The 23,483-nt window shown below is 32.0% G+C and overlaps 1 protein-coding gene across 1 annotated transcript in view; it reads right to left on the bottom strand.

Annotated features, from left to right (window-relative positions):
- LOC125067301 (C3 and PZP-like alpha-2-macroglobulin domain-containing protein 8) overlaps positions 1-23,483 on the bottom strand; it is a 229,109-nt gene that overhangs the window by 57,981 nt on the left and 147,645 nt on the right. The window contains exons 6-7 of the mRNA XM_047675818.1: positions 18,342-18,565; positions 12,017-12,172 (exon numbers count right to left, since the gene is read on the bottom strand). Of these exons, the coding sequence (XP_047531774.1) occupies positions 12,017-12,172; positions 18,342-18,565 (380 nt within the window). The remainder of the gene's footprint in view (positions 1-12,016; positions 12,173-18,341; positions 18,566-23,483) is intronic.

The raw sequence follows: 23,483 nt of genomic DNA, 5'->3' as shown, positions 1-23,483 counted from the left end.
AAAATTTATATATTGAGTTGGTTGAAAATATTGATAGAATTTTAAGTCCACGCTGATACGTAACTGACTAAAAAATGTGTCCAATAAACACTGAGCAAATGGACAAATTAATTATTATGGTTTGAAAATAGATTAAATAATATGCAAGGGAAGTTACGCCTTTCGAAAACACATAATCGTATGCTTGCCAACTACGAACCGAACTTGCCATGTTAAAGCTCCAGACGTACGTAAAGTTGAAAACTTTATATATGCTAGCAATAAAACACAACTATTGTAGTTTTACGAGTGAAATCTGCACATTATTCTAAAGAAATAGCACCATACCCGTTTTATAACTGAGTCGGTTATTGAACTTGGATATGCGTTAAATTGTGCGTTAAAAAAACTGTTTTGCATCATGTCTCTACTGTGATTCTATTTTCAAATCTTAGTCGTCTGTTTTTTTTTTATTATAAACTTACAATCAGCCAGGGATTTCTTTGAGAATTTGATTACAAAAAGCGAATGAATACTTGGCTCGAAAAATGTTAAAATTTTAAAAACATGGCGGCGAAACGTAACGTTGCAGTTTGTTGGTCCTGAGCCAAGAGAGGTGGTATTGCGGAACTGAAATTCATTTTCTTTATTAATTTTGTTAACATAACAAAGGATAATAAAATTTTAATCTTTGGCAAACCTTCTGAATCGTATTTACATACATACAGCTTTGTTGTTCGAAATTATACTTTATATACTTTATATTACGTATAATATAATATATAATTATATTATATTATACGTAAAGAACTACTTTTAATCTGCATCTATAAGGGGATCTAAGAAAATTTTCATTTCTTCTTTAATCTCATTATGGCGGTAGTTTATTAAATGACTTATAAAATTAGCCATAAACTCAGCGAAACTGAATTAATAAGCTATAATTTAAGTAATAAATCAGTTTTAAGGGGTCATTAGCGAATTGCAAATTATTTAGGGTAGTCTGGAATTAATTCTCGCATAAGCAGTTAAACTCCCCGCAAACGCTTGCTGGAGGTTTGGTCTATCCGTAAACTTGAAGAGACTTAAGCTTCTCAATCTAGTACATATTGCATAATATCGGCGAATGTATTTTTCTGTTTAATGAATACGAAAATGTATTAATTTAACATATTCTTCTTCTTTCAAAACAAGTCTTCATCCCCATTTTACCACCTAGAGAAATTAAAAAAAAAAACTATAGCAAATACCATCTGAATCAGTTCAGCGGATTAATTTTAGAGATAACAAAGACAGGATTTGCAATTATAATATTAGTATATATAAATTTTTACATTGTATTTCTTTCTTAGACTTATGTGTCTCGAGTTTGAGCTAACTTGTTGAATTACATGATTGACTTTGATTATTACAGATTGATTACGGCTCCACTTATCTTATTAACAATAATATTAATAATGAAAGTATTAAACGGGATTTTTTTAATACGAACTTTATTTATTATTATTTATATTAACTATATATTTTTTCCCAAAAAATGTTTTATCATCTATATTTTTCTTCATAGTGAATTCAAAAATTTTTTTAAAATATACATTACTACTTAATAATTCTATCTTAACCTGGTTTGGGTCTTTGTAATAGAGCCGCTAATTTCGCCATCGACTACATTAACGATAATTGATAAAAGTTACAACTTCAGATACTGATATGGTAAACTCACGTGAGTATACTTACATGCTATAAATTAAAATGTGTTCTACATTTGAATGACGTAATTTTTTTTTAAATACGAGATAGTAATATGTAACTATAAAATTAATAATTGAAACTGTTAGGTATATAATAGCAATGTAATGTAGAAAAAAATTTTAAGGAAATGTGTATCGGGTTCGTTAAAATTTCTGGCAGAGCAGTTTCGTACTAGATAAAATATCAAATGTTTTTCTTAATTAAATTATAATATCAAATTCTTTTACGTAGTATATACAATATATTTATTTATTATTACATAATACATTAAGGATATATAATATGTTATGTGGGATGGAAATCTGAGCACCTCATATGAGTACCCTTTGTTTTTAAAATTTCAGCGTTATATCTAAACAAATATTTGAAATTGGAATTGTCTATAAAAAGTAACGAAAAGAAGGAAAATATATTAAAAAGAGACAGGTATAATAATCAACCAATCAGAAGAAACGGTGGTTCACTCATATTGGACTATGTAGTCAACTTCTGAAGAATTTATACGTACGAAATAAAATATACAGATACGGTTCGAGAGGAAATGAAAGGCATGCTGAAGGGTATTTCTTCGTTCGCGTAATTAATTGAAAACTTAATTTATTAATTATCGATTTAGGGTATTATAAAACGTATTGGAAGCTTGAAACGTAATTTTAACGTTCAGCTAAGCAAATCCAATCAGCGTAGATTAATGAAATTAGTCTGGCAAGGCCTGACTTAGCAAACTTGCTTGTGGTTATCTTGCGAACATCTCGTGCGCTGGACGAGATTAGTATCGAACAGTCAATATAATGCTATATTAAAATAGGACTATATATTATCAGAACAAGGTCTCGTGGTAGAACTTTGAACAGAGTATCAACCCTGTAAGCGTTGGTGCCAACCAGTATACCGTGTCTTCTTGAAATACAAGTATGTTTTTGGGTTAATATTTCTTGCAGTGCCTATTTGTGAAGGTGGCTATTAAAGATCTGGTTGCCCATTTGCCATACCTCCTTCAAGGTATGTGCATAATACCTTGCCTTATATTTAAATACAAATTGAAAGAAATTTGCTTGTTAAATAGATTACTTTAAAATATGCGTTCAGTTTCGATGTAGTTTTTATAATTATTTAAGTTTTTCTTGGATGCTTTTAGTTTTATTATTTTAGTTCTATTAGCTTCTCTCGTTTTATATTTTAATTCGCTTATATGGCTTAGTGACTGAACTCACAGAATAACATAACCAAATCATATTCAGCTGATTATCAATTAGTGCCAAAGCTCATGCCAAAGAGAAACTCTTCGGCAGCCCATAAAAAAAAAATGATAAAAAAAGCTAGTGCATCTAACCTGTTAAATGCTCAGAAAAAGTGCGCTAACACCTTTTGCCCTGAAATGTGCGTGTTATATAATGAGATCACACAGGAGATATTTTGTTTTAGGTACGCTCCATGCTCTTCTCTAGGCTCCCTGAATGACTAAATAAAAACGGTTTACTTTTTTGAGTAAACGTTGTATGTTAGAAAACTTAAATGCCTTAGTGATTTGGGCAGATTTAATTTTGTCTATCAAACGAGTCTGTATAAAATAGAAGTCGTAAGCGCAACTCCGCAGCATTCCAGAACAATACCTAAAATTACGTCAATACCGTCTACTCTTGATGACTACTATGGAAAACTTAAGGGACCCAAAAAAAGCCAATGATTGGTCAAGTTTCTGCAGTGGTGGCGACAATAGATATAAGATCATTCAAGGCAATTTCGATAGGAAGAAAAAAAAATAGGAAGCTGGCCTAAATTTAAGTTCAACTATATATAATGTTGTCTTAGATTTTCGCGATTATTACACATTGAAATAAAACTAGTTTTTAACGGATTTAATCGCGTATGTCGCGGTTAGTCTGCCCGTGACCACGAACACTGCAAAGTGCTCGAAACGTCGGGATGTTAAAAATAATTAATATACGCGATTAAATCCGTTTATAAATTAGTTTTATTTCAACTATATATCTTGATAACGTCACAATAAATAAAAATATATCAATCATTCTTCCGTGACATTGGTAAAATAAGGACGTAATCTGTTGTCACAATTTAGAGCCAATAAGCAAAGAATTGAACCACAGCACCGGGCTGGATTTTAATTAGCGCGGTGATCTTTACCCTGTGTGAACATAGGTTTTTTATTCCGGGAAATGAATGCTTTCCCAAAGGATCGTCTAGAAATTACCTCTATATCCATTACCTACTTGAACGAGATTTCCAGCACTAGCTCGTGTAAGTATGTTGATCCTAATTACGATTTCTGTGATGTCTAATACAAAGTTTCACTTTGAAAGTAATTGTCTTAATCCCAATGCACGGCTCAGGCTCAGGCTATTTTGTAATAGCCAAATATTCCCAAAGCTACATCTTTAACCGCTCGATTTTATGGAAATAAATATCACACAAAACTCCATACCTAAATTGAAGAGGTAATTAAAAAGTAGTCTATGTCCTTTCTTGGAGCTTAAGCTTCCTCTGTAACTAAATTCATCAAAATTTTGTTAAGGCTTAGGCTTAGCGTAACCGATAGAGAGAGTTATCTTCGTATTTATAATATTTGATCATAATTTTCAACGTCGAGATAGCTTCCTCGATATAACATGTTCTTTACTGTAGATTTTGGCATTAAATTACCCGCATTAGAAAGTGTATGGGAATTAGTTACTAACTTCAAAGAAGGTAATGTTGCTTGCTTCAAATTTATATTATTGAAAACAATGTTAGTATATATTTTGTTAACAGTAAGAATAGGTATAATTTTATTTTCCATTTAAATTAAAGAGTTTTTCTAAGCGTCTTAAGTATAGTATTATAAAAAATAATACTATGGAGAAGACATTTTTAAAAGTAATTTTGTAAAAAAAATATCATACAAATTTATTTGGTGGTAGGACTTTGTGCCTAGCTGGATGGGCATCTCCCACTGAATATGTTATCTACGATTAAATACTAATATTTAGTATTGTCGTGTCCCGCTTTGAAGGAAGAGTGAGCCAGTGTACAGGCTAAATCTTGTGCAAAATTTCATCTGGTGAGACCTGGCTTAGGCAATGCATTGTATGTCTGTCTGACTTTAACATTTTGTCTGAATTTACATTCTCAAAATTTTATTAAGTCAAAGTCAAAGTCAAGTCAAAGTCAAAAATCTTTATTCAATATAGAAGTGTATACACTTGCTTATTGATTGTCAAAAATCTACCACCGGTTCGGAATTTAGCACCTCAGACCTGAGAAGAACCGGCGAAAGAAACTCAGCGGGATATTTTTTTTTTTTTTTAACCATTTTCCGTGTACAATGTAAATTATATTCTAGTTATTTGAAACAGCCTGGAGGCGATCATTTCATTCCAGGTGTGCAGTCAACTAAAAAGTCATTAGTGTTGTAATATCCTTTAGCACACAAACGCTCTTTAACGATTCTTTTAAATTTTATAATTGAATAATTTTGAACGTTTTCTGGGATCCTGTTGTGAAAACGTATACATTGCCCCAAAAAAGAGTTACTAACCCTGTGTAATCGGGTACTTGGAGTAACAAGTTTATTCTTGTTCCTAGTGTTAACAGAATGTACTAATGTACTAAATTTAAGTAATTAATATATTAATATAAATATTTGTAGACACTAATTGAATAAATATATATTATTTCAAAATTATAAAATCACATGTACACTTGTCATTAAACTGATTAGACAAACAACTTAGTTTGTCCAAAGTGAATCTTCAACTTCAATTAATGATTCCGTGGTTAGACCGCAGTCTGCAAATCCACCAAATGAATTGATTTCCAACTAAATTTCAGCTTAGCTAACTCTTTGAGACACGGGTCGGTTTTCCGATGAGCGTCAAATTGGATTCCAAAGCTTAGTCATGATAAAACTAAACCATAGTTTGTTATTTTCCAATAATATTTCGAATTGGATTTGACGAATTCGAAATGTAGTTACTAGGGTAGTTATGAATACGCAACTAGTTTGATATATTTTAAAGTTAATGTTTTTTTCTATAGCATTGGTTGGCGGACGAGCGTATGGGCCAACTGATGGTAAGTGGTCACCACCGCCCATAGACAAAGACGCTGTAAGAAATATGAATTTCTTACACGTTAACTCAAGAAATGTTAACCGTTCCAAATCTCCAATGGGCCACCAACCTTGGGAACTAAGATGTTATGTCCCTTGTGCCTGTGATTACACTGGCTCACTCACCCATCTAACCGGAACACAAAAATACAGAGTACTGTTATTTGGTGGTAGAATATCTGATGAGTGGGTGGTACCTACCCAGATGGGCTTGCACAATGCCATACCACCAAGTATAAAAAAAAATCTTTATATAAGCTTCCTATATCCTTGCTAAAATTAAATCTGAGCTAAAATTATTGGAATTCTGAAATCTTCAACGATTCATATTTTAACTCTTAACTCAATAAAGTAAAATTAATAGCAAGGAAGATAATGAAAATAGTTCATCGTGATTTCAATTAAGGTAGCCTTCTTAGAAATAAGAGAAAAGTGTTCGCAAAGGTCGATCGATATTTGAAAACCTATTAGGCTGATGAAGATTTAAAATTTATCAATATAATTTGACTCCAACGGACGTCGGAATCGATCGAAAGTTATTTTAATAGTAACCATCTTATTTGATCGTCCTCAAAAGTTCGCAGACTATCCGATAATGGACTTACTTAAAATGAACGTCTACATTTTCGTTGCCAAAATTTTGTAACACTGGCTTTAGATTTTAGCAAATCAACGAATAAAATTAGTATTTTAAGGACTGTGCTAATCATGTTATTTTAAATAAACAAACATTTGCAAGAACATTTGAATATAAACTGAACCTATTTTTTTCTAAATATATAATTTACCGACCCTAGTTTATCTGAGTAAGACGTAAGGTCGTAGGTACGTCAACCATAAGATACTTAACGATTATTTTACCACAGCTAAGTCTGTACTACTATTGTCCTAATTCACGATTGAGTGAGCCAGTGTGTAAGCAAAAATTATATAACATCTAAATTTCCACGGCTGACGGCGTATAACGAGGATGATGGTTTCCTTGGAGTCCATTCGCTGTCCTCTTATTTACTAAAAAAAGTAACTACAATTTTTTTTAATCCATAAAATTTCCTATTATTTTTTTGTCTTGCTAGACGCGAATAATTTTAATTATACATTTTTAAAAGAATCGATAAAAATTTGGAGAGAACTTCACTAAAGTTATAGGCATAAAGCGTATAGTCCCATTTCATATCCTATTACAGACATATATATTTTTGTGTTTTATTTCAATTTAAAGATCGACCTCGATCGCCTCCAGGCTGTTTCAAATAACTAAAATATAATTATTATTGTACATGCAAAATGGAAAAAAAAAACAAAAAAGATATATATCCCGCTGAGTTTCTTTCGCCGGTTCATCTCAGGTCTGAGGTGTTAAATTCCGAACCGGTGGTAGATTTTTGACTATCAATAAGCAAGTGTAAACACTTCTATATTGAATAAAGATTTTTGACTTTGACTTTGACGCATCTAAATAAGCAATAAGACGCCTCATCAAAAAACGCTTTACTTCTACGTAGTAACGCATGTGTGTTATTATAATATTCTATTATATTCATCCAACTGAGTTGAAATTTGCACAGTTGCTATTGACACTTGCGTGAAGGTTGCAGGCATCCATCACAATCAATAAACAAATACGTGGTATACATCGCGTAATTGTTTACGCAACAAATTAAAGAGGTTTCGTCAAGGAATGCTACTCATTAGCTTTTTATGATTAAAAATAACATTCTGAAATAAGCCTCATTATCTTTCAAGAGGATAATTATTAAGAAATCCCAAACCTTAATCCTCTTTTACTTAAGACCAAGATTAGTATACTAATTTTTTTAAAAGCGTGCTCTTTCTACGAATTTAATGGAGCGCGGGATTATTTGACTCTGGCTTGGCATAATTTATCTGGTCGATGGAGCTTGGTCCGGAAGTTCCCGTTGAAAAAATGTACGCCGATAAAATACTAAGTGTATTTTCAGAAGCAGTTACAAAAGGACCAGGATGAACAACGGGAGTAATTGTAACAATAAATTAACGAAGTTATATGAAAAAGGGAGACCGATAATTTTTTTGGCAAAATAAAGTTTTCAAAGAAATTCGCTATTGGTGAAGAGGAATATCTGCTGTCCTGTAATATATACTTGATAAACAATTTTTTCTTATCAATGCGTCGCTAGCCTTTCCATCTGAAACGTCCCACTGAAATATTTGCATAGTTATTTTAAGTTAGTTTAAGTTGAATTGTAATAAATTACAGAGAAGATTATTTTATTTGTTTTTGGATAATATGAAGCATTTGGTATACTTTTATGTAATCGTTTAATTCTGTCAAAATACTTACTATAAAACGGATAATAAATTTTATTATAAATATTTGAAGCTGTAAACTATGTCTTATCCTTTAACAATAAGATCTAAAATGCAATGTAGAGGGTTCGTACATAGATTGATCTTTATTATAATATGTTTACGTGTGAACTTGTGATAAGGAAACCTGTTGTAAGGCCGTAATGGCGTCGAACAACCGGGAAACTTGGTTATTCGTCCTCTAGATTAACGCTGTAATTGAAACCAATCTCCCCTTTACTATTACTATCGACTTCTAATAACCATACTAATTGAGATGAACACAAAGCGGCTACAAGTTGTCATACAGTTGATAAATTTAGCTAACTTTGAATAATATTAAAGTTTACGTACCATGAATAAGAAAATGGCACGAAAAATTTAAGTTCATTAAAAGACCACATGAGTCATGATAAGTGTTCTATTGATTTTTACTGCAATAGTACGATATATGGTGACGATAAGGTTGAATTTTCTAAGCATTCATTTTCCATGGGACCGGATACGAGAATAATAACAGTAGATTGAGGGTTCAAACCGACACACACAAGCATCTGTCTCCACGTGCTTAATTTTTGCTTCATTTTCTGCTCGGCGGTGAAGGAAAACATCTTAAGGTTGAGTCGAATGAAAATCTGCCACATATGTATTCATGAGCCTGCATTCGAGCAGCGTGTGGTTTCAGCTTATAATTTCTTAGATAATCGAGGACCTTTCAGTCCTGCTATAGTTACAAGCTATTGCTTTTGTTTTTTCATTTATTTTATTTAAATCTACATCAAACAAGCTATCGCAAGCCCAAGGACAAACATTTGTCACTGCCGAACAATCGTTAAATTCTCATCAAGTGTCCTACAAAAAAGACTGCCTTGCTCAGATAACTATTAATTTGTTTTTGAAAGGCAAAACAAACGTGCCACTGACATTGATCACCTTCGCCAAAAACATTAGCATTGTAATAAATATAAATCACTTTCTACACCTTCAATGAGCTACAAACCATAGGCTCTAAAATGTCTGTTGAACTTATAATTACGCTGACTCATTCACACCGTATCACAGCTATAAAAAGCATGGCTATTTGCTGGTATTATATACTTAAAAAGTGTAACACTACCAGTGTAACACATATCGTCCAAAATCTTCGATTTAGACAGTCTGTTGTAGATGAATAGACTTTGGCGCCTTTTGAAATATGGCGACCAAGTTGTCATGTATTGTTTCGTGTAGATCATTCATCTCCTACATAATTCGACCGATCGCATTCCAATTGCTATATATGACAACATATAATCTACTAGAAGGAAAATGTCAGATATTCCTAGTTAGTAAAAAAATCATTATAAAATACACTATTAAAAAATTCAGTTTGATATATGTTTATTGTACTTTCAAACAGTGTGTCTCGCCTTGTCACGTTCATTGAAATAATTCATAAGATAGTTATCAGGTCTAAAAGCACTTTAGCCGGATTGCCAATCCCGTTCAGGCAGCGATGTATTTGCATGATGACTATGTCATAACCACTCCCCGACTCAGTAATTGCTTTCCTCCAGTGACGTTAGGAAGATGGATTTTAAAATTGCTTATAATGCATTTTTATTTAAAAGTCGAAGCTAATTCACTCCAACAAGTCGTATTGTAAGACCTATTTAAAGTATTAATCGGCGCTTCGAAGTAAATCTCTTTCAAATTTTTTGAATAAGGAACGTTTATTAAATTTAAAAATTTGAATTTCGAATTCCTTAACTTTTGTTGTCTACATTTCGCAACGACATCAATAGGCCAGAAAGTTGAAAAGTTTTGACGTTTATTTGAAGATTTTCGGCTTGCATATTAAGCTGCTTTTCATCTGAGGCGTTTTAGGATAAAGATAAAAACATTTTCGTTCTGTTAAATCTCTTAAGTATTTTTGCATAGTCTTAATCCTTATGAATATTATAAAATGTAAAATCTCACTGACGGTATACTTGTTTATTCCTCAAGAGCCCATTAGTATTTTGTAAAGCCAAGGAGGATAAGAGAAAATTCGTTGATAAGAATTTATTACGCTGATACATTTTAGGATTCTTTTAAATGCAGGCATTACTAAAATTATAATATATCGTTCACATTTAATCATCATATCGTATATGTTTGTTGAGAAGATGCGTGTGTGAGAAGATCAGGTATACATTTGGAGCAATTATTTCTTTCAATTAAAAATAATAATTTCCTTATTCAAGTAGTTACAATGATACAATTACAAAAATATGTTGTCTGTGACAACATATTAAATACTAGTACTAAATTATATGTTTTTTTTTTAATAAAATCAATATATTTCTGTAATGTAATTAAATTAATAGAGGAACGTAAATTTTAATCTCGTCATACCCTACATTCGGATGTTTACGATGGGTTAGCTTTTTAATTTATTCTTGTAAATTCAAAAGCGATTGTGAGAGCCAACTTAAATAAATTATAATTAGATTGATTTTTTAAATTTATTACGTATGTTAGTTACAAACTTCTTTACCGGTATGAATGATAGAAGCGACTGTATTTAAGAAGCCGTATGTGTGTATATCTTATCATTTTTAAAAGAACAAATTAAATAAAAATCTTCTTTCAGAATTTAAACAAATTAAAGTATTTTATATTATGTTTCATTGTAAATAATATATCATTAAGATTTTATTTTTACCACCATCAGAAATCTGAACAATCTTTTGAGGGAGTTACTTAAAATTCACTTGCAACGTACAAGCATACAAACATAAGAAGATAAAAAAAAACGGAACGCAATAAATTTCAAAAATAGAACTAATCGTTTTTCAAACCAAAGTTTTCAAAAACAAGTAGCAACTCGAAATATTTTTATTATTTAAATGTAATAGTATTGTTATTTAAACTATGCTTACTATGAAAAATAAACTATACAATCAAAATGTCAATATACCGCAAAGTATGATCTAAATTAACATTGCACTAACGATCCCAGCTTCCCAGCTTGAGCTGGGATTAACGTAAAGGCCGAAAATATCGTCATTTGTATTCCGTGCCGGTACTATGATTACTATCCTGAGGGTATAGAAGTTTCACAAGTCCCACCAAGCCCCATTAATGAGGCGATTAAACTAAATTAGGTCGGAGGCGCGAACGACCAATTCGGACGTGGAGTGATCCGGATAACTCTGATCCGAATTAAACAGTTGTTGGTGACACGTTGCGGCCGATAGACGAAATTCGATTCCAAACTTTAAAATTACACAGAATTTGGAGTCTGGAATTTATTTTATTACTTTGATTACTTTTCGGGTTTGGATGAAAAGAGTTTCGGAATACAAACTTGGTTGCGAAATGTGATACATCTTTGTTTGTTGATAATTTGGTTAGTTCTTTTACTTACCGCTGGATCTGTACCTTTTGAAATTGGTATATTTTGTTTTTTTTTTTTTTCAAGTCAAGTTTTTTGTAATCCCTCTTCTTAGTACAACTAATATTTTTAGATTTAGATACTGTATATTTTTATTTTCATTTCATTTAAATTCAAATGGCAGTAGCATATATTTTCCTCAAGATATTGAGTAAATATACACAAAAAGTGATCAACACGCATCCTCATCATCCTCACTTTCTAGAGTTTTCGATCTTATTCTTGCGTCATGGTGAAATTGTTGTGGAATTTTAATCCCTATATATTGTAGTAGCGTCAAACAACAATGCAAAATATATATTATAATTAAGTTATTAGAAATTTGATTGTGGTAAATTGATCATGTATCGTGGTAACCAATCATCGTTGGTCAATTTGTAGGTCGCCTTGGATATTATAAATAAAATATAATTCTTTGATAATCAACATACTTGTAAGTTCACGTATGGAGCATCAGCCATTACAGTTGGCACGATAAATCCGCCTTCACCGGTGGACATGTCGATGTCTTGACTGTAGATGTCTGTTTTATCATCATACAGCTTCACGCGGACTCGAACCTTCTTCTCAGTACTCATTGCTTCAACCTGTGGGAGAACGTTTTTAAAATTATGCTTTTAGAATTATTGATGTATAACATTTATTGTCGTGCTTTGGTAAGATCTGATTGCTGTGACAGCAAACGGCATAACACTCTTATCATAAATCATATATATTCATTTTTCGACCCAACTCTCATAGTTATACATACTTCATAGAATGTCCGTGGCGTGTACTATATATTACGTTGCTATATAATATTATATTTCTATTTTATTCTTTACCGTACAATTATTTACCGTTTTATCTTAATTATAAATTATTTGACGACCTTCGTGATCGAGTACTGTGTACACCGGTTTTCATGGGTACGCCACTCCGAAGTCCCGGGTTCGAGTCCCGGCCGAGCCGATGTAGAAAAAGTTCATTAGTTTTCTATGTTGTCCTGGGTCTGGGTGTTTGTGGTACTATCGTTACTTCCGATTTTCCATAACACAAGTGCTTTAGCTACTTACATTGGTATCAGAGTAATGTACGTGATGTTGTCCTATATTTATTTATTTATTTCAATGATTGTACATTTTAATTTGTTACATGATGTAATTTCGAGTACACCGTGATTTTAAATATATATAGAAGATTTAGAATATGATTACTTAACATAGCGAAATATCTTGATAAATTATTGAAATCTGAGTTATCAGTTCTCGATTAAATCTACAAGTTCCAAACCGATGTTAACTGTTCACAAATGTTATAAGCTACTTCCTGAATAAAGTTTATTTTCGTCAAATTATCTCAACTAATCGTATGGTTAAGTTCGATTCCTGAGAGTAGGAAGATAACGTAAGTCACTTCAATCTGATAAACTTTGGTCTTAAACAATTCTGAAGTGAAGACATTCAAGTATAACGCCTTTGATATTATAACAAGTCGACTGGACTACATGTCTCCACTTAGAAAGCCTATTGACTGTACCTACTTCTTAAAAGAGAGCGTCAATAGGTTTACGAGCCTAGCGAGGTAAAAAGTCGCAGGATCGATCCTGACACTATTGTCGTCCCTACTCCTAACACAAATAATAAACTTAAGAGGGGTAAATATTAGTAATTCCTTAATTAATTGGGGGCATTGCTAGTATTCTTTAAAAAAAATACGTTCATGGTCATCATGTAATATTTACAAAATTATTTGCTAGTCAACCATTATTTAGAATATTTTCTATTACATTTAACAGATTTATTGATTAGGAGTGTTATGGATGTTCTGCGTAAACAGTTTTCTTTATGTTCATGAAGACTTATTAATTAAAATAGATTCTGGCGAAATTGAATTATCCGACCTTGAAATTTATTATATTGTCATAAACATGTGCTTTTCATGGATTATTCTAAACCTACAGTAATAATTGAAGTATAAAAGCATATTATCATAAAAATAGTAACTAAAATATGGAAGCAAAAATTTCAAGGTCGTGGATTTTTAGATATTTATGAAATACCAAGCAAGATGAACGTTACAATTTTATCAAATAATCCGTCGCTATTACTAAAACGTGAATGATATTGCGTCGTCGACTTAGGCTTAATTAAGTCATTTAGTCGACCCGACCTGGCCTCGATCCAAAACCTGCCGACAGTCTTGATATGAAATACGAGTGACTGTAATTAAACATTATCAAGAAGTTCGAAGCGTTATTCGTTTGATCATTTCACAAAATCGGTGAATTGTTTTTTAGGTTTTATTTACTGGACTGGCAAATGAGCCCCTGATAGTAAGTGGTCACAACGGGCTTGTACAAAGTCCTCTAAATATTTAGTATACACAATTTAAAACATCATCAAATTTATTGTGTTTATAATTCATCTCGGGCTCGGCGATGAAGGAAAACATCATGTATAAGCTTACACGTGTCTAATTTCAATGAAATTCTGCCACATTCAGAAAGCCTTTCTTCAAAGAGAGAGAAGACCTTAGCCCAGCAATGGATCATTTAAAGGTATATACCATACTTTTAACTTTACGGTAAATTATAACCATTAGGTATTACGTCTTGAGATTACGATTACGATTAACAGACTGTTATTTTACTGAAGCATATATCCATATAAAATATTTCCAAATACGCAACAAAGAATAAAGCGTTAATATCAAAATATCACAAGAAAATAGACGAGAATTATTACCCAGTACAAGGCGAGGATTACTCACAGTAATGAGGCAATCAATCACGGGAACACAAAAACATTACGATAGTTATACTAATTCAAAACAGAGTGATGCAACAAATAGTATCATGATGTAGGGCCTCTTCGTTAGACAGCCTTCGTAATTTATTATATTGTAACGCTGCCAAGACATGAATGAAAGGGACACGCCGAAGAATACAAATCTATGTGTCGGGGAATTGTTATTTTATGTTTTTTTTTTCTTTGTGTAGAAATAATTTGAATAAATAAAGGAGGTTTCTTAAAATGAGTTTATTATACAAATGTCTGGGTTAGTGTTGTATTACATTTTGTATACGAAGCCGTAAATTGTTTTCCTGTTTGATTATAACAATTGTTGAATCCGCATGAAGTGTTAAATGGAAACAGTGAAAGATATGTGTTTGATAAATTATTTATATCAAACAAACTTTATTAAATAAATTGAAGATTGTGGTCTTTAATATTATTGAATTGATTTTTAAACTAGCAATAGTAAATTATTATAATGATAATAATAAGTTCCGGACTTCCCCTGCTTAAAAGTAAATCTAACTCTATCACTTAATCGAAGATCACAGGTTTAAAAAGATAGAAGCACCACATTTTCGTGTTCTCAATCTTCTATATATATAAAAGCGAAATAACACTCATTGATTAATCACAGAATCTCAGAAACTATAACACCTACATACTTACATACTTGAAACTTGGCAGGTATGTCTCTTATAGGGTGTAGATATCCGCTAAGAACGGGGGTAAAACGGGAGTTGGAAGTTTGTGTTTTATAAATTTCATTCGGGTAAATCTGCAGGTTCAGCATTTTGTGCTCTGCCATTTTGAAATTATCGTGAGAAAATTTGCACATGTCATATACAATTATGCCATATGTCAGAGGAAATAGCGTGGGTGAATTCCAAATGTCTTAAGATGGTAGGAAACATTTTTACAGGATGTGTAAGAGTTTCGTCTTAATTTAAATGAAAGTGACCATTGAATGTAATGAATTGATCTTTATAATCTGGACGTACATTTAATAAATCTACTTTTAAATTTAAATGTAAAGCGTTTCGTTATTTTATTATAAGTAATTATTTCACATATTATTAATAGTGACTGAAAATGACTATAAGATTTCTCAATATAATGCGGAACAAACAAAACCCCATTGGTCCCCCTATTGTGCCATCGATCAATGACAATTCGGACTTAAAAAAGAAGTTAGATAATCTTACTTCGATCAACGTTTCAGATACTGGAGAATAAAACGACACTTTTTCACCACAATATAACAATATTTCTTATACGTCGTTTGTTATTTGAATATACGTTTTATTCATAAAATATATTTCTTTACGTTATTTGTAACGTTAAAGCGTAATTCTTATGAGCACTTTGTCAGCCGTATAAGGTATCACATGTGCCGTAAGAGAGAAAACTGCGCTCATTTTGGGTCATAGAGAAGAAATATGGTTGTAAAAGGACGTTATGTTTTCCACGTACAACCCATTATAACAATTGCTTAGATAAACAGTTACGAAATTCTAATTTCGAAATTCGAAATTCTTGATTTTTTTATTCTTAATTGTAATACCTAATGATAAGCTGTTATCAGCCTGTAGATATTAGCATAATGGGAGCCTTTTTACTATAAGCTTTTATTTATAAATTATTTATAATAATCTTGCAGTTAAAGTTTAAACAAATTTCAGCGTTTGACGTGTTATTAGTTATCTACTATAATCAAATTATTCAAAAATATTTTTTAATAATTTAGTACATGACTGTACTGAATGAAAATAAAGCCGCAAAATGTAAATAAATAAATAATTACTTTAATCATGATAGTGGTACGACAGTCGATCACTTCGCTTCTAGCTTAAGTGTTTTTGGGTCACCCAAAAATCGTTACGTCATCAGTATAATTTAATTTTTGACGTATATTTTCAGACGTATTTACACAAAGGACATAAATATCTTAGTTCGCAAGGTTGGTGGCGCATTGGCTTTTAAAATATGGTTAATATTTCTTATAGCGCCAATGACTTTGGACGCTGGCGACAACTTACCATCAGGTTGCCCATTTGCTCATCCAACCTAAACCATAAAAAATCCTCACAAAGAATTTGGTCGAATGTGCAAACATTCAAACGTGATTTTGGTGTAATACGAACGAAGCCAAAGTCAACAAATCCTAACTAAACAAATATAGCGAACCCAATTATTTTATCAGAAGCTTTTAGTCGCTCAGTCTAGCTCAAACTTAATAATATAAAAATCAACAAGGCTCTCTAAGCAAATAAATTAGATTAAATTTGATGAACAGAATTAAATACTAAACTTCTATTAACAATCAATTAAACATCTCATTTAAATTAACACCGTATTTGGGTTGAAATAGTGTATTATATCGAGGATACTAAAAGCGAAACCTTATTTACTGATTTTTATTTCTGCTCCTTAAGACGCAGGTTCGATGACATTTGTTGAAATATTTATTTATTAGTTTACTTGTACGACTTATTTATGATAATTCAGATTTTGAATAGCAAAACTTTTGCGTTAAATAGATTGTTGGTTTATTTTTAAATTTTGATAACGTTGTCCGAGCAGATATAGATGTAAAGTTCATTTTTATTTACAAGCATTAAAACATGTGACTCTCACGGATCTGTCTATTGTACCGTTTCATTTAATGTCAAGTTACCACTGGAAATTAGATACTACCGTCCATTTGTCCTTTTATATTACATAACTTATATCAATTAATATATATCCCACATCGATATCAGCAAATCATATGTTCATGTTTTTTTATATTTTAATATTAAATTGAGTAATGCCTTATTTATCAATGTTTTACTGACATAAGATTTAAATTAACTATTAGGTGACTTTAATCGAAACCAATAAATAAATATGTAAAAAATAAACCAAAGAGTAAAACAGATAAGAACAGATTTTCACGAAGAAGTTATAATAGAGTGTGGCAAACGAAGTATATTAATTATGCGCGCTTCGCACACACAAGGCGGTAGAGAGCGGCTGCGGAAAGGGAGCATGACGGCATAAAAGAGCGTCATGCCATTTGCCGTTAAGGCAGAGTTGATCTCACAATGAGCCCCAATAGATGTTTCACGTAAAAAATGATTGAACTTACGGTTAACTGAGCGCGGGAAAAAACATAACGAAACGCGTTACATTTACGCTTTGACGTTATATTATATTATGTAAAAATATACTACCTAAAAACAAATACATAACCACTCATGAAAAGATGTGAGTAATTCATAATTTGAATTACTAAAACAGAAACGACGTCACTTAAAATTAAACTACAGAAACTAAATGTTCAAACTTCTCCGCTTAAATTACATGAAAACTGACAAATATAAATTGTTTTAGTTACACGGTTATGATTTCGCTTCTTGTTTTAGGCTATTAGCTCGAACGCTAAACTTCAGCTGTTAAGGTAATCATTAAATTTCAGATAATGCGAGCTGTCGTGAACTTCTTACTTTGCGTGAGTAATATGCGCGGTAAACAGAACATGAATGAATTACTTGGTTGTCACGTTTGTCTACCAGCAGTTGAGTGTTATAAAATATTCAGAATTTTGTATCTGTTCAAGTCAAATAATTCATAACTATTCTGTCAAGATATTATCTAGAGCTATCTGGAGATAGTTGAAGTCTTAACACTCTTATGAATCACGTAACTCTGAACGCTGTGGCTGATTTGCCTCCAGCTTTGTCTGATTACCGTCCCTTTAAGCTACTAGAGTAAGGGAATAGGGAATATAGCTGTATTGAGTACACTAATGCATTATATTACATATTTGACGCATACTAGTTAATCATCAATAATAATGCCAGTTGTGACTGAAATTCAGTTAAAATAATTAATTTCCTTATAGATATTTTCTAATCATATAAAATATTTCCACGTTCACTGAGCATATATGTATATTAAATCGTTATTTGAGATGGCAAATACTATTATTACTTACTCTACCGACAAATGGTAATCCAGGCTTGTATCTCCGGCGCATGCTGTCAGCGAACTTTAATTCCACATAGTGTTGTTCCGCGGCCGGTGTAGCTGGAGTTGCACTGCCCAATCCAGAACCTACGGTGAGATCCACACGAGCTGAGCCTCCGCCACAGTGAGCCTCGAGCCGCCATGTTCCAGAACGCCCACCAGCTGCTAGAATTGCGCTAAGTTTTCGTACACCTGATGACAAAAAGTAAAGTAAGTTATTATTTAAATTTTATGTATATAAATATGATAATATAAAAATAAGGTTATTTATTAATAAAACCTTTTATTGATTATAAAATATATTTTTCTTGAATATACATACACGAAATTATAATCTACGTATACGTCATATTCAAGAATTGTAACTAAGAATGAATAAGAGAACGGGAAGCCAGCGTTACGTAATGAAGCGGCTTACCCTCCTATAAAAGGTGGTATTTGTATGATGTGCAAGACTATCTGGGTGGATACCACCCTTTCCAATGTACCTTCAATTACACGAAACACACAATTTAAACTGTAACACCGTAAAAACAAATGTTTGCTGTTATAAATCATAATGTTCCGACCTATATATATATAGCACTATCATGATTATATTATTATATCATAGTTAGGAAACATATAGTTATATCTGTACCTGTAATCGTGAGAAATGAACACTGAAAAGTCATATATACATAATATACAAGAGGAAATACAATAAGTATGACTGAAGTCCATTGTTAGCAAACGATTTGAAATCTGAGGATCTTTACGGAACGACGGTTTGTACACGAGTACTGGAGAATTTCCTTTTATATAATAAACTTCTTTGAATACACAGAATAAGTCAAAAGGTGTTTCGTTGATTCATAGAAGCACAATAAAGATGTTTGCGATAGAGAGTTATTAAAATGACTTGCAAAAGCAATTCCTGTATTAAAAAAAAAAAAAAAAAACATTAAAAAAGAGAAGTTTATTTATTCCACTAACAAAATCGAACGTCTTTTAGCGTGATTTTACTTATAAATAATCCCTTCGGTGGACGTCAAATATTACTCAATTTTATGGATTTATTTTATTAAACATAGTATTAATATTTATGAGAGTACTTTTCCGTTTGACATATCTGCAACCCTTGATATACGATTTCGTGAAATAAAAATGTCTGTCGAATTCCAAGGTCTTATAGTTTTGGGATAAAACGTGAGGAGAATATATCCAAAAAGAGTTTCGAAGACGTCCAACGTCCAAAATAAAAGTAATTTCGATCGTTTTTTAACAATTAATTCTCAAAATTGTAATTAAAATGGACACCGAGGAAGGCGGAAGCTTTGGAATTTAATAAAATGTAGAGAATTTAATATTAATAATCTATAATATCAGTAACTATTCGATTCAATTTCATTTCCGAAAATCCATCACCAGGGAGAAGGCATGAAGGTTAAGTTCAAAACACTCGTTTTTTTTTCCAACGGTCTCTACCTCTTACATTGATTAGGACATATATTAATTATACTATGCAGAGATCAGTTGTGATTAACTAAACTTAAAGAAATATTGTATCCCAAAATCGTCAAATGTTGCAGAATTCGTAAGAATCGTATACTTTTATAAAATAGATAAGAATATTTAGATTTTACATTTTAGTATGACACAGAAGTGTGGATTACCAAAATCTAATCCTTTAAGTGAAGTTGCATCAGCATAAGCATTTTTCTAGAAAGAAGTATCATGTCATCTCAAAACTCGCCGCAGAATACGAGCGTAAGATGTCAAAATATGATATGCAAAATTTAATATAATAATCATTATAAAATTTGTAAAATACATGTGTCAAAATGGTGTATCGGAAGTCAATTGCCAAGATTTCACGAGTAAGATGCCAAGTGATTTATGACATAAACCGTAATATATCTCTATACAGAAAAATCATGTCAATCCATCTGAAAGAAACACAAACCATTAAACCCAAAATTTTTCGTATTATACTAATTACTTAAGGTAAAAAAAAATCTTATAAAAATTGTTGAACTTCTTCCTCTAATAGTCAAGATGCTTTAGTTTCAAAATATTTTTTTCATAAACTTGTGGACATTTTTCTAACACTCGACCCAATAACACGAGGCGTCGCCTTACTCACGATGTTTTTGCTTCAGGATATGACACATGACTTCCAAGGGTTGACGAATGTAATTAATCAAAACTCAAGCCCCGGTGACAGCAAGACACGACGTGTTCTCATTATTAATGTATTAAAACAAAAGGAAATGACTAAGCTACCGGAACTTTGATTTTGATTAGCAAAACTGTTTTTATTTTATGACTTATGACCTGATCCGGCTTCGCAGGGGTACAATTTATTAATAAGGAATATGATATTATAGAAATACAATATACTCTATAACATTCAGGAATTATGTGGAATTATTATCTACCAGTGAAAACATTTTTCTGGAATTTAATCGGAGATTACTCCATACCAACGAACAAACATATTTTACCTATTTATAATATTAGTACAGATTTGTTGCCTTTTATCTACAACTGGCCTCACCCTTCGGTTTTATCCGCGCTTATTTGGACTGTCCATGATAATATCATTCGGACGAGTAGACCTGATTGATTGTAATTTTACTATTAATTTTGATAGTAACGTGACTAGTTGATATATTATAGATTTTATCGATTAGTGGAAGCTTCAATTTAATTGAATCGGTTTCTATTCCACATTTTAAAATAGTATACGATATTCCTCAAATATTCAGATTTGACTATCAACGAATCTTGAAAAATTCAAAATGCGTTTTGTATATTTTGCTCAAGTAGTTTCGATGTTAATATTATATACGTGTCAATCAGTTTGTTCATTCTTAATTATTGTGATATGCTATACGCGAGCAGTGTATCCTTTAAATGTTTTTGATAATCGATGTATATTACGGAACAGCGGTGATCAATTAGTAACGGAATACAACAACTACACATATGATCGTATCTTGTCGACCTCCGTGGTCGAGTAGTGTGTACACCGGTTTTCATGGGTACGCCTACTCCGAGGTCCCGGGTTCGACTCCAGGCCGAGTCGATGTAGAAAAAGTTCATTAGCTTTCTATGTTGTCTTGGGTCTGGATGTTTGTGGTGCCGTCGTTACTTCTGATATCCATAACACAAGTGCTTTAGCTACTTACATTGATATCAGAGTAATGTATGTGATGTTGTCCAATATTTATTTATATTTATTTATTTATATCGTGTATTTTATGAAAATTTTAAGCAGGTGTTATAAGAAAAAATATTTGAGTTATAATGTAATAAGATACATGACGTTTGATGTGTCTGGGACACGCGGTTGAAAACGCGTGCATCTTCGTGCATCGTGCAAGGAGAAGCTTTGGAGCTTATTCCACCACGCTGCTCCAATGCGGGTTGGCGGAATACACATGTTGCAGAATTTCGTTGAAATTAGACACATGCAGGTTTCCTCGCGATGTTTTCCTTCACCGCCGAGCACGAGATGAATTATAAACACAAATTAAGCACATGAAATTTCAGTGGTGCCTGCCTGGGTTTGAGCCCGAAATCATCGGTTAAGAAGCACGCATTCTAACCACTGGGCCATCTCGGCTCTTATTCGCAATGGTTTGTGTAAATAGTTTGGGTTGAAACATATCTAACCTAATGGAATGTAATCATATATATTAGAGAAAATAGCTTTATTTAAGAGGTCACTTCGAATGTATGCACAACTAGCACTACCGGTCATAGCTTCACCCTCGGAAGGAAATAAATTATATAAGTATGTTCTCAGCGCGACATATTTAATTTATTGGCGGGAAAAATTAAAACTTTTAACGACTTAATCGGATGAAGTTGGGAATTCTACATTACATACTCGTAATTGTGACATCGTCATCCTTACTACTTAAATATATGTATGAACATTTTTTTATTATAATATGTTACATACTCAAAACTTTTATACATAAACATAATGCAATACTCAAAATCTGATAAACTTCTATAAGTTTCATGAAGAAAAGCGAAGATAACTTTATTTACGTTTCATGTGATTTTCGTGTTTGTTTTGCAGCCCTGTAGTTCCAAAACAGATATTTTGTTTAATGAAAAAACGTTATAATCTTCATCGATGTAATAGTTGGTAGTATTGTACTCTAAAACCATGGGAAGCTTGTAAAACTCTTCATCCTGCGTTTAATCTCTCTCGTTAGAATGCTGTCTGATCTGTCTTTGATAGTTAGAACTTCAGAGTAGATTCATTGAGATGTTGATGAGATTACTTGATGATAGGACGCGAGCCTGTTTCAGAAGTTACCAATCACACATATACCGCCAAACTGCACTCATTCACCCTTCAAGGGCGAGTGATCCGGTGATTTTATAAGCACAATCATTACAACGTTGTTTCCAAGGTTGGCGTATTGGTGATGAGGCACCAATGTCTATGGGTCAGGGTGGCCTATTTGCCAGCCCATCTACTTATTGTAATTACTCTATAATTAAAGCAATAAGTGCAAAAAATATATTACTCACGACATGAATACTGGTAATAATCTAAGATTTTTCTAGAAAACATTATTTTTAATTTATATCATAAATCTGTATTTTTAACTATAATTGTTATATACTATTAAGTCCTTTTCAAGGATTCTTTATTAGAATTATTTGCGAAAAATGATATGAATTGAAAAATAAAAGGGATATTTTGTTTTAATAATCAGGGTTTTCTGAATTCTAAAGTGTATAAATAAGATTATTTCAATAATAATGCGTGATATAAAACTGAAATAAAAATAATACGGGTATCAGAAAGTTTTCTACGAGCATGTTAACATAGTAAGGGTAACCCATACCGATGTCAGGTGTAACTACTTGATCCCTTTGCTTACGTAAAAGAATTCTTGTGTTCCGAAACTAAAAGTTATTGATAAATCTATTATCCTATAAAAACGACGGAAAGTAGAAGAGATTATTTGGAATCTTGAATGAATTTGAGTGAATTTCCATTGAGCATTTCCATGTAGTAACATAAATATATTTCGAATTCTTTGTGATTGAGGTTAGTGATCATTATGAGTACTTCTTGGATTTTCTATTAAGAATTCTT

This window comes from Vanessa atalanta, chromosome 11, assembly GCF_905147765.1.
Source record: "Vanessa atalanta chromosome 11, ilVanAtal1.2, whole genome shotgun sequence".
Lineage (NCBI taxonomy): Eukaryota > Metazoa > Arthropoda > Insecta > Lepidoptera > Nymphalidae > Vanessa > Vanessa atalanta.
The sequence above is the reverse complement of the archived record's forward strand: the minus strand, read 5'-3'. Positions and strand labels throughout refer to the sequence as shown.